General features: G+C 39.9%; 1 protein-coding gene across 1 annotated transcript; it reads left to right on the forward strand.

The window, feature by feature from the left end:
* Window positions 1-1,270: 1,270 nt before the first annotated feature.
* On the forward strand, window positions 1,271-10,299 carry LOC139620665 (deoxynucleoside triphosphate triphosphohydrolase SAMHD1-like). Its single transcript, XM_071476421.1, has 16 exons — window positions 1,271-1,621; window positions 1,803-1,869; window positions 2,011-2,083; window positions 2,658-2,818; window positions 3,397-3,512; window positions 3,655-3,725; window positions 4,988-5,146; window positions 5,919-6,019; window positions 6,147-6,255; window positions 6,354-6,445; window positions 6,555-6,670; window positions 7,149-7,288; window positions 7,946-8,041; window positions 8,223-8,327; window positions 8,508-8,645; window positions 9,448-10,299. Exons 1-16 carry the CDS (start codon window positions 1,441-1,443, stop codon window positions 9,598-9,600), a joined length of 1,878 nt encoding a protein of 625 aa, XP_071332522.1. The 5' UTR covers window positions 1,271-1,440; the 3' UTR covers window positions 9,601-10,299.
* The last annotated feature ends 3,167 nt before the right edge of the window (window positions 10,300-13,466 follow it).

The following is a 13,466-nucleotide window of genomic DNA, read 5'->3' on the forward strand; positions in this document are numbered from 1 at the left end:
GTGTCCTCGTGCAGTTAACTGAGAAATGTGAGCATTTAAATCCATAATAGTCTACAGTGGGTCTACTTTTTTATTGTATTATATTTCATGTATGGATTGTGTTTGGTTTTTTTAAAGGGGGGTGAAACAAACTCTGTGGCTCAGCATGAATGTTAATATGGAAGCCAAGAAACGAGTTCAGGATTTGAGTCTTATTAGCAATACTTCATGTTAAAAACGAAATATTTCTTAATGCACAGCATGTACAACAGGCTAACCTTTTCAATTTCTTGTAGGCGGGTTAAAGTTATGTAATTATCAGTAACTTACCGCCCGATTCACAGGCGCTGCAGAGCGACCTCCCGCCATGCGTCAGTGCTGGCCTCTCCGTGACCATGTATGGTTTTAAATCAGCTCTCCAAACTTAAATTACAATGCACAGACACAGACAAACTGTTTTAAATACGCTGCCATTGCACGTCCCACATTACCGTCACTGAGCATAAGGCGATTTTACCGCTCAGGCCTCCTGCTGCACTGCGCAGGCTCCTCCCCCGGCACGACAACCTAAAGGGGAACCACCTGCATCAAGCTACCGACGACTACCAAGAAATACACCGGAAATAAAAAGGCATGCATTAAAATTAAAGTAAAAGTACAAAAGTTGTATCAAAATATACTTAACCAAAAGTGAAAGTATTCATTTACGCAGAATCATTTCAGAATAATGTATGTTATATTATTGTATTGTGATAATTAATGCATTAATGTGTTTATCACTTTATTGTTACAGCTGGAAAAGCTGAGGAGATTTAAAACTACTCATCACCTACTGCTGGGAAGTTTGTGTATTTCCCCCCAGGAATAAATACAGTTTTGTCTTAAATATGATAAAACACCATAATTGATGTGTTGATTATAGTTTGTATTGTTAATCTGAATCTGCAAAGTAAATAGCCTAATTAATGCAGCTGTCAGCTGTTAGTGGAGTAAAAAGTACAATAATTCCTTCTAAATGTACATGTACAGTATAAAGAAACTTTACTCTACTTTTAACCATCAACCAAAAGATCTCTGGAGCGCTCCTCAATCGAAGTCAAAAGTTTGATCGTTTTTGTGAGTAGAAAAGAAGGATTTTCAGTTTTGAGTCCAAAACTGTACTTTAATAATTTGACAGTGGTTTTGCCACTAAGTTTGCGACAAGGTTTCAATCGGGTTTCTATAAGACTTTTATTTTGAAAACAGTGGCCGGAAAGGCTAGTTGTGTTTTGATTGAACTTGACGCACCCAGTGGAGAAACAAAACCCGGGTTTTTTTCGTTCACCTCCCTCCAGAGTATTTGCTCTGAAGAGCCACCCGATCAGCTGTTTCCGTCGCCGTGGGGAAACGTTATCGGCCTCGTTTTTTTGCAGGTCTCGGCTCCTCTACCAACCCGGACAGTCGCCTGTTTGTCAGATCAACATGGAGAACCGAAAGCGGCCGCTGGACGCGGTTTCCAGCCCCGGTGACAGCTTCAAAACGCCGGAGAAGAGAGTGTCAGTGGTCCCGGCACTGGACTCGGACTACATGCGATGGGGAGTGGAGGAAACGTGTCAGTATCTACGAAGAGAAGGTCTCGTAGAGTGGGAAAATACATTTAGAGGTGGGGTTTGTTTTGGGTTTGATACCTTGTATGAACGGTTTTGCATCTCATTGTTCAATCAAAATGCAATTAGCTGAGAGCTGTTTAATATTTATGCTAACCAGATGTGCATATCTGTGTGTGTGTGTGTGTGTGAGACATGTGGCAACATCTAAACTGATATGTTTGCTCTGTTATCCAGCACAAAACATAACAGGTGTGGGGCTGAGGTATCTCAAGGATGCTGAGCTGGAGAAGATTGGTGTAGAGTGAGTGTTAAACCAAGATGTGGCATTTAGTGGCAACACCACATAAACCTCTCAAGTGGGTTGCTTTGATGTTTCATACCTCGATGCCTCTTCACCTCCTTCACTCATTTGATTTCAGTTTTCCTGTGTCACCCCGTCTAGGAAACTTGGCGACCGCCTGCAGATCCTGCACAGCCTCAGTAAGCTGTGGCACATAGAGGCAGAGGCAAGCAAGGTAACAGCTGCATCACAGGGCTGCACTTTCAAGGCTAGATAGATAACAAAGAGACGTCAGACCAAAGAAGAGGAACTTGTAAGATAAGCAGCAAGTAGTGTAAATCACAGAAGAGCAATTCTTTCTCTGCACCCATTTTTTTTTTTTTTTTTTTTTTTTTTTTTTGTTCTCAGTCCACAGCTCAAGAAAAAACAAATAATGATTAAAAGCTGAAAAAGACTGTTAAAGAGGAGGATTGTGTGGTGTGGAATGAAGAAAGACTAGTTTCTAGGTCCTTGCATGTGAATTTAGTCAGGCTTTCAGACACGCCTTAGCAAGGAAACTTCACATACAGTTTCAGAGTTAACATACAGAGTCAGTGCTGAGGACCAGTTGACTGAGGCTCTGATGTCAGGGCTCAGATTGAAGCTAATTTTCCTCGCTCTTTTATCCAGTGTCTTACCTGCCTTTCTAACTGCCTTGTTGTAAGCCTGTCTTGTTTTTATGATTATGCTGAAACGGTGCTATGATTGTGAATGGTGAAATAAGTCTTTTTTGTGTTTTCATAGCCGTTTGTTGTCCTGTCTTCTGCCAGGTGTTTAATGATCCCATCCACGGCCACGTGGAGTTACACCCACTCCTCATCAAAATCATAGACACTCCTCAGTTCCAGAGACTGCGAAACATCAAGCAGCTGGGAGGGACCTACTTTGTTTTCCCCGGAGCGTGCCACAACCGCTTTGAACACTCGATTGGGTATGTCCTCAGTTAGATACAGGGTTTATGTTAAATACACATATAAAGCAGTAAAATCATAGATACAGTGTAGTACAGTAAGTTATATCGTCACATTTATTGACGAGGCCAGGCACAAAGTCACCAAATTGACACACAAGTATAATTAAATGTGACTCACTAATACCAAATACAGCATTATCACTCAGTAATCATTTGATAGGGAATTATATTTGGGAGTTGCCTACACTGCAATTTCTAAGGCTATAGTTGCACATCTTGACATTCAACAGGCCGGGCCACAAGAGCAACTGTCGTAAGTGCATCACACTACTAGAAGAAAGATTGCTGGCAATGTGATGATGGGAAATGTGGCAATACTTTCTACAAGGATTGGTGTGGTATTTACAGTATTTAGTTTGAATTAATTCATTGCAAAGATTCCTTGAAAGCAGTAACCAGTAAAAAAAAAAAAAAGGTAGTGTGTCTGAAACACATTATCAAATTATAAATTAATATATCCAATTATTTATTTGTCATGTTTTGTGGTATTTTCATTGTATTTTTTGTATGAAATGATTGGTTGTGTGCTGGGACAGGGTGGGTTACCTGGCAGGACGGCTTGTTCAAGCTCTGAACGAGAGGCAGCCGGAGCTCCTCATCTCTCGCAGAGACATCCTTTGTGTGCAGATCGCTGGGCTCTGCCATGACTTGGGTGAGTGGTAGAGAGATCCCCTTAGTGGAAGTGAAATCATGTTTGTTATCTTATATTTTCCAGATCGGAATAGAACACAAGTCACTTAGTGCCATTTTCATGCATATTGAAATCAGCTTCGCTGTGTATTCCCTCCTGTCAGGACATGGGCCATTTTCCCATATGTTTGATGGGATGTTCATCCCCAAGGCACGTCCGGAAATTACCTGGAAGGTAAGAAACTGGGATTTATCCTTCTCTTGTCTTTTGCGATGTGCTGTGTCAAACAGAACCAGCAGATAAAGGAGACACACAAGACATGTTGCTCCGTTAAGACAACACTTCAGTCAAAAGCCACAGAGAGAGCCAGTGTACTACAGCGCTGTGTAATCAGTGAGCCAAAATAAAAAGACTTTTTATACATTGTTCTAGCATTAGTTCATTTCGTCCAAGTTATTAGTTGCGAAGGGAAATTATCAAAATCCATCTTTTCTTTTTCTTCAAACTGCAGCCTCCTCTAGTCTCCTGTGTGATTTCCTCTTCCCAATAAAATCCATGTGTTGTGGAGGTGCCCTGTTTTGCTGTGGCTTCAAACCTCTATTGATGATTCTTCAGAAGACTATTTGGCAACAAAGGATATGCAGATCAACGACCTTTGATTCACAACAATTGTATAAAAGGGGATCTCAGTTCAGTTTTTTTCCCCCATAAATCTCAGTACTTACTAACAAGCTTCCCCATTCCAGTGTCCTTATAATAAAGGACTGGCTGTTTGAGAAATGTATTTCCAAAAAGATGGATGTACTGTATTTGGTGCATGGGAAAAAATGGGCACGGGCCAACTACGACCGCTGTCTGGAAAAAGTAGACAGCTTGTGGGCTGGCTATTTTTGAACAATAAATGGCCTTGAGCCATCTCTTAGTCACCCACTCTGGGTATTGTTTAAGCTTGAGTGTTTTTATCTACCATAGAATGTAGTTCACTGTGACCTGAAGACTTTCTTTTCACCAAAATGATCTGTGAGTCCAATAGATGTTGATCTCTTATTTTTCTGGGAAGATCTACCTAAATGCTACACTTTGCCCTCTTGTCATATTTCCGTTGAACTGGTTTCTTAATTAAAAGTCATAAAGGTCTTTAGTTCTGTAAAAGCTGCTCTACCGGATGGTGTGGTGTGGTGTTGCTCAAAAATAAACAGCATCATGTCTTACAGAAGCTTTTTATTGACAGTTAAAATGACCATAACACAAGGCTGTTGCACAGAGCAGATAATGCCACTTGACAGCTGATGTTTAAGATAGTGGTTGCAGGGTTCAGAATGATAAGCACCACTGAAGCACACAGTCATTATATAAGTTATGACCATAGACTGATAAGACAAGCATTCACGCTCATACCCTGACACGTTTTGGCTGGCAAGCTCTTTCTGTTTGAGCAATGAGTCATTTTGCTTTCATTTTCCATTCACATTCCCATGAGTCTTTGTATATTGCAGCACGAGAATGCCTCTTTAGCCATGTTTGACTACCTGGTTAATGACAACGGCTTGAAGCCAGTGCTGGAGCAGCATGGCCTGGTGCTACCTGAGGACCTGGACTTTATTAAGGAGCAGATTGCTGGACCACTGGCCACTAATGCAGCTCAAAGCAAGAAGGTAACTTCTGCCTCTGTGAAATCTGTCAATGACATTATTTAGGGTTTCAACTGCAGGAACTTTCCCTGGGAACCAAAAACCCTTTTTAGGATTTCAGGAACTAAATCTGCATTTTGGACATAAGTGAGTTCCTGTATGATGGTTGCAGAGGGCTTCCTCTTCTCTTCACCCGGGTCTGTTTGTTTGTATTTGTCATTATGGTTACTCTAAAAGTACTGAATCAATTTGCCAGGGAAGAACCCATTCAACTTTGGTGCTGATCCAGTTAAAAGGGCAGATTTAGAATTATTTTTTTATCACTTTCAAACTTTCAGTTTATTGAATTTGATCCAGAAAAATAAATAAATTTGTAAAAAAGTGTGTGTGTGTGTGTATGTGTATATATATGTATATATGTGTATATATATATATGTGTGTGTGTATGTGTGTGTATATATATATATATATATATATATATATATATATATATATATATATATATATAAGATTAAAAAATATATTGTACAAGTGAAATGTCAGCCAGGAAACAAGTAAGTAAGAGTACCAAGCTAGCAAGAGATTTATGGGTTGGGGCTTAACGTAATGCCTGTGTGGGCAGGAAGCTTGGTATTTGGCTGTCTCTGGATGGCTTATGGCTTTCCTTGTCCATTGTTTCTCCAAAGTCTCATTTTCCTCAGATAATGTGGTAATCCTGGACACAGGATTCAAATTCATTATGTGCTTCAATGTACTTGGCTGATTCTGATGTCACTATTGTCTGTCATTTCCATAGTGGCAATATAAAGGCCGTCCAGAAGACAAGTCCTTCCTCTATGAAATCGTGGCCAACAAAAGAAATGGCATCGATGTGGATAAGTGGGACTACTTTGCCAGGTATGGCTTATTGATTTGTTAGTTTGTTTCAAAACAGTGTCCCAAATCATATATTGAAAATTCTTATTTTTCTTTTTAGTTTAATGACATATCTCTTCATATATTTCTTCACTCTGTGTCCCCCTAGGGACTGCTACCACCTGGGCATCCAGAACAACTTCGACTATCGCCGCTTCCTTAAGTTTGCCAGGGTGTGTAAGGTGGATGGGCAGAAGAACATCTGTACTAGAGACAAGGTGATGACTTTGTTACGTCTGCTTTTTGATCAGCTTTTTAAACAGCAATCCATTTAGATGGTTAGTTGTGACTAAAGCACAGGTGATTCTTTTAACAGGAGGTGGGCAATCTGTATGACATGTTCCACACAAGGAACTGTCTCCACAGAAGAGCCTACCAGCACAAAGTGGGCAACATCATAGAGACCATGTGAGTAGCTAATTGCTCTGATGTCTGCTTTGCTTCGTGAGCGTCTCTCTTGTATGGTATGCAGCAACATGTTCTCAAAACAGATAATACATTTGGTGTGTTAATCCAGGATCACAGAGGCCTTTTTAAAAGCAGATAAACACATCCAGATCGAAGGCTCGGGAGGGCGGATCTTCACTCTCTCCACAGCCATAGATGACATGGAGGCCTACACCAAGCTGACAGGTCAGCAGATACCTCTGGTCGTCATTGAAGAACAAGGAGTAAATGCACCCAAACAAGACCTGTGGTGTCTTTGAAAACATGCTGAATTGTGTCTGTTGTCACTGCAACACAAATTGATTATTCTCCCAGCCACTGTTTGCTATTTTTCAAACTGTGGTTACTTGTGCCCAGCTGTAGTGGGTCCTCATCAAGCTGGCAGTTACAGCAAAGCATGTGAAAACAGCACAATGTAGGATCAAAGTGTGGTTTTCAATTGGCTCACAGGAGTATTAAACATGTATAAAGACATCTGTTTGTGTCAAGGAGCGGTCCGGCTATGAAAAAGAATAGGAAAATATGCATCAAATGAGACCACTGTATATTTTGCATGAATAACCACTTTCATTGCACTACTTTTACCTTTACAATTACTTGTTTATTGGGAGTATTTGTCTCTCTTGAATATATTATGATTTACTGATTTCTGTTTGTCCTCTAGATCACGTGTTTGAACAAATACTCCACTCGTCCTCCGTGGAGCTGGCTGAAGCGAGGCAGATTCTACGCAACATCACCTGTCGACGCCTCTACAAGTGTCTGGGCCAAACCCAGCCTGACAAACCACTGAAGGTCACCCAGGTGTGCGCTTGTGTCTTTACATGGTTGTATACACATCTGCTTGGTGAATAATTATTTTTGCCCATTGAATTTGACTTGTAAATTGGAAGAAAATATCAGAGCCCCATTTATGTTGTTCAACTGTTGACACAGGGGTTCAGCTTTAAAACAGCCTTATCTGTAGGAGATAGTAAATGGTAGATATTGTTTTTTTTTGGTGTGATTGCACACTGGTCTTGCTGTGTATATGAAGGAGACAGTTAGTTGACTTTTTTGAGTCATCAGTGAATGATTAAAATCATTTAGTTGTGAAAAATGACACATTTTCCTAGAACTTCCTCAGTTTCCTGACAAAGAAAGAGGCTGAGAAGCTGAAATAAGCAAATAACAGCGTTACATTGCTGAATTACTAAAAAGGTTTAGCAATTTAAAATGCTGACAATTAAGGGTGTGTAATGCCCATGACAATAGTAATAAGGCAATTAATAAACTAGTTGTTTGGCACTGTTGTCATGGAAATACTGTGTGCTGTGGCAACCCTAAGTGCCCTATACAAGACATAATTAACCACTGTGATACAAATCCACAGTCAAATCTCATGTTAACTCACTGATGATGATGATGATGATGAAATAACATATCTTGACTCCTCCACTCTCTCTCTCTCACTTCAATAAGGAGATGATTCACAGCTGGCAGGTAGATTTGGCTGAGTCCACCCCTCAGAGTGGCCCCCAGGATGCGAGTCTGCAGCCAGAGGACTTTGTAGTTAATGTGAGTTTTTAATCTAAGTAATCTAACTTTTAATCTCATACACTACACTTGCTCCTAGCTCCAGAAGAGGGAATTACTTTTTATTGTGAATTTTAGTTTTGTTGATTATATTAATTGATTTGTAAGTAACTGCCGTCCCCTTTGTGACCTACTGTACCAAAAACTTCCCCTTCTCCTATAGGTCATTGTTATGGACTATGGGATGAAGGAAAAGAACCCAATCAACAATGTGCGTTTCTACTGCAAAGATGACCTAACTACAGCCATCCAGATACGCAAGAACCAGGTCGGAACCACCATGGAATTCAAACCTTAATCTTTATTTGCATGAGTGACTTCAATATTTTTAATGACTGGATGTTCCTCATGTGTTTCTCTTGTTGTAAATGCAGAGAATCTGTTTGTCACTGCCTCTATTTCAAATTTACGGCTCAATATAATCTCTATGCTTGTCTCCTCTTGTCAGGTGTCAAAACTGCTTCCAGAGCACTTTGCTGAGCAGCTGATCAGGGTCTACTGCAAGAAGACAGATGAAAAAAGTCTGGAAACTGCCAAGAAGCACTTTGTCCAGTGGTGCATGGACATGAACTTCTCAAAGCCTCAGGTAATATTTATCTGCTACAGCGTAAAGAACTGTACAATAATATGCAGTGGCAATGTTGGTTGTTAAATAAGGGATACCTCCTTGCCTCTACCCCAGACTACAGAGCCCTTTTTAAAATAGAAATGTAGAGCACAAGTAGCACTGTGGAGCAATGTAATGAGAACACAGTGGTGATAGTGCAAAAAGTGTCACAGCTCTAAAGACCCACTGTACACGACCTGGAGAGCAGCAAGTTGAGAAGTTAGCAGCTACAGATTTCCCTCAGGGATAAAAGAGAGTGAATACTGGACTTACACTGATCAGCCACACCATTAAACTACCATGTCACACCTCTAATATTGTGTAGGTGGCGCCAAAACAGCTCTGACCTGTCAAGGCATGGACTCCACAAGACCTCTGACGGTGTCATGTGGTATCAGGCACCAAGATGTTAGTGTCAGATCCTTTTAAGTCCTGTAAATTGTGAGTTGGGGCTCCATTGATCAGACTTGATTTTCCAGTTCATTGCACAGATGCTCGATTGGATTGTGATCTGTTGAAGTCATGTCATGTTCCTCAAACCATTCCTGAACAGTTTTTGCCCTGCTGAAAGAGGCCATCACAATAAAGGGGTATTCTTATCTGCAGCATTGTTTAGGTATTTTTAGGTAATATTTGAATGGGCTGGAAAAAGAAGAATTGTTCTACACAGCACCAGGATCACTTGTTAGGATTAGGAGTTACTGCATCAGTCATAACACTGTGTACACTCTACACCGCCCTTGTTGATACAGATGTGCTGTGTCTTTAATCACACACACAGGATGGAGACATAATAGCACCTGAGCTGACCCCTCTGAAAGCCAGCTGGTCGAACACCAATGACACCGAGGATGGTGAAGATGGCGGCTCCAGAGAAGTGAACTGTGTTCGAGTTAACGGGCAGAAAAAAGCCAAAACGCAGCTTACTTTTTAAGTGAGAGGAAGAGAGGAAATACCCCTCCGTTACACATGTGGTAGATGAGAGTGTTGAGTGAAAATTTTATTTTTCTACAAGGTGAGTGTGTTGATGAGCAGAGCTGAAAATTAAGCAGCTTTTACATGAAAAAAGGTAGGTTTTCAAAAAAGAACACATATTACATGTTCAGGACCTGTATTCAGGGTTTTTACAAAAAAAGGAGCCGTCTTCAATCTAGCACACACATCTTTTTTTTTTTTTTTTTTTTTTTGGGTTGCTATTTTAATCTGGATTTTATTTTATACTCATTTACACCCACATAGGTCATATTTTTTAAGTTGAATTGTCTCATACCATGTGCTAAGCAGTAGCCTATCATGTATTTGAATTATGAACAATAAATTATGGTGAGTTAAAAAACAGAACATGCACACTGTATATTTCAGGGAAGTGTGTTTTTTCAGATACAGCTGATGTGTTTCAGGGCATTGTTTTATTCAGATTATTTCAATTTTTTTTTTTTTTTTCAAACTGTCAAGCTTTCAAAAGCAAAAATGCTATCATAAGTTACCATCGTCAGTTTCTGATATTTAAAGTGAGCATTGGTTTTTACTTGAATTATTTAGATATTTGATTTGATTTTACCTCGAATATATTTATTTTGCTTTTTTTTGGTTGATTGTTCAATACTACTTGATTTATTGTTCTTACAGGAAGTAGCACAACCTGCCCATTGTTGTCTTCACCTTTGAGATATGTGCAACATTTTAAATGGTATTTTGGATACCACTTAAAATGTTTTCCTCTTACCAAAAAATGTGATGCAGCCTTACCAAACTTGCCTCATAGCTGGTGGTCCTCTTGTTAAAAAAAATAGTTGTGAAAGAATGTAAAGGGAAACCTACCAGAGGTAGGTTGAGGAGGTCCTGTCAAGGGTATTTCTATTTAAAGGAGTTGATAAAAGTTTGAAAAAAAAAAAACTCTTGTTGTGTCTTTGTGTAGGTAAACCTGTTGAACACCAGAGGGCATCATGTCCACAGTTTAGCCTAAATATTGTTCCACAAAATACTTTGCCGTATAGGAAATTGGATTTTGTCTCCTTATAGCATTTTAATCTCTTCACTGATGACAGCCATGACTTGAGGTGATATGTTTTCAGGTTGTCAGTCTGACCGTCAGTCCATACCTGTCTTGTCGATGCAAAAACTCAGGAACGCCTTTAAAGGAATAACTTTACATTTGGCACAAAGGTTCACCTCGACTCAGGATGACCTCACAAAACCCCTTTTTTGCCATAACTCAGGGATTCATACTCTAATTATAGCACAGTTGTCATGTCTAATAAAATGATTAAATCACAACATTCTATATCTAAAAGGTCAAAGAGCAACTTCACTGTGACACCATAATGTTCAACACTGTAACTCGGAAACAGAGGGGAGGTTATGACTATTTATTTTTTCTTGCAACTGGACTGGTTGGTGGAGGCATAGAACCACGAGTTGTGGTTGTCAGCATAAACCGTAAACTGCCTGTTTGACATGAAACTAAAGTCACCTTAATAGTTAGATTATGCTTGTGGATGATTTCACCTATTCTAATTTGCCCATAGGTTAGGTGTGAATGTTTGGGTGACTGGTTGTTTGTCTCCATATGTCAGCCCTGCGATAGGCTGGCTACTAATTAAAGTTAAAAATAGGCATATGGGTCATCAAGATCTGCTCACCTTTAAAAAAAAAAATGACCAGTGGAAGAATTATTCAGGGACTTTACAGTCTCATACTACACTATACAAAGTAGAGAACAAATCAATCTTTTTCACAGGACTCATTACTATTCATTACTCATTACTCCAGCGTTCAAGCTTTCAGTTAAATAAAAGTACAGAAGCAATAGAAAAATATAATTGAAGTACTATCAAAACTAATAATTTTGCTATGCAAAATCGGAACATTTGGTCGAAGATGATCAGATGTTTTGTGTGTAAAATCATAACCTGAAAAGAAAAGTAAATACAACTGTCAGATAAATGTATTAAAGTAAAAAAAAATATACAATAAATTTTCAGTATAGAAAGTAGCATGGCATGAACACTCAAAAGCCCAAGTAAAGATAAGAAGAGTGTTTGCACTTCAACTGACATTTTCATTTCAAGACATTTAATAATGTAAACTGAATCAGAGGGCTGAGAGGGGATGAAAACATTGTGTCTTAAAATCTTTCTGATTTGTGTCCTCATGTAATAAGACTTGTTGAACACTAGATGGCATTATACACTCATTTGTCCCAAGCTATTTAATGTTTGTCCCATGGCTGTGGCCCAGGTGCTGAGACAGCAGTTGAAAAGCTTTCAAGATTAAGTCACGTCAAGTCAGATTTTATTTATATAGCCCATTACCATAAATCATAATAACTCGTTTATGATACATATATCCCTTACAACAAGAATATAGGACATGTATTTGGCATAACATAAAGTACTTTACATGAGAATAAAGAAAACATTTGTTTAGTGGATCTGTGGCAGAAAGTGAACTTGTTCTACAGGGAAAATAAGGATTTCATTTGTTTCATTATTTTACTGTTAAACACTCTAATTAATCACTAAATATTCTTTGAAAATGTAACTTCTGGGATATAACTATGCTTTAAGTTAGTAGTTATATATTTAAATAATCTCAACTATTGAGACAACTTTGATTAGTAAAAACATGGGATGAGCTGTTGTTATTCAACCAGGAAGGTTATCTCACAGGATGTATGCAGAAACACACCGCCCTGATGCACCGTGGGCACACACACACACACACACACACACACTCTTCCACATCCTGTGGCACTGTGGCAGGCAAGGAATATCCACCACACACACTCACACTGCGCAGGACCAAGGCCAACTGCCTGCTAGTATTTTTATAATCTTCATCCTCCCTGACCTGTTGCTCCCCTCCTGGCGCCAGTGGTCTCAGCCCTCCCCCTGCGATGCCTCAACCTGACACATGCACGCACGTGCACACACACACACACACACACACACACACTCACATACATACATGCTCCTGTACGCTCAGCAGCCCCTCCACGGATAATTGAGACCAGCTGTTGCAAGGTGCCTCTTCCCTCGACCCTGCACCCCTCCTTCACCCCGCTGCTGCTGCTGCACTTGCCTTTCTGGCAGAAAGCTATTCCAAAGCCCCCCTCCCTCCTTCCCTCCCTTTCTTTCCTCTCTCCTGACTCACCCCCTCCCCATTCCCACATGCCTCTAAGTGCCTTTGCCACTTCCCATCAGCACTGCTGATTGACAGAAAGGTGTGTTTTTGTTTTCTTTTCCTTTCTGTCTCTTTATCTGTCTCTTGTTTATGATACCTCACAGGAACTAAAATGAATCTGGATGCAAGAAGTCACTGGACTTTTAGCTTCCTGCTCACTGGCCACTGTCAATATCTCAGGCCTGAAACACATTTCAACAACGCATTCAGCGACTGACTTGTGCAGATTGAGGTCGTTGACAGCCGTGCTGCATTCAGATTTCTGTCATTAACCTCTTTAATCTACAGGATCACTTTCAGATTCGTCAAGTAAACGTCACAATTTTTGTTTTAACTGTGACACTTCAAACTGAGACTAAGCTGTAAGGAAAAGTGTCTCACTCTCCACTGTTAACCTCAGCGGTCATGGCCAAATTGGGGTTAACAGTGGCCGTTAAGTTAGAGTTTAAATGAATCGTTGGTTAACTGGCAGAAGGAAAAATCAATCAACAGCTATTTTAAATAAATTACAGTGCTTCTTAATGACAATTTTCAGCCAAGCATTTTTGACTTGCTGCTTCTCCTTGTCTTAAATGATAACATTTGGGTTGGCTGTTGGCTCGACAAGCAAACAAG

This window comes from Trachinotus anak, unplaced genomic scaffold, assembly GCF_046630095.1.
Source record: "Trachinotus anak isolate AG129_WGS33_773 ecotype Australia unplaced genomic scaffold, CSIRO_AGI_Tana_v1 ptg000004l, whole genome shotgun sequence".
NCBI lineage: Eukaryota > Metazoa > Chordata > Actinopteri > Carangiformes > Carangidae > Trachinotus > Trachinotus anak.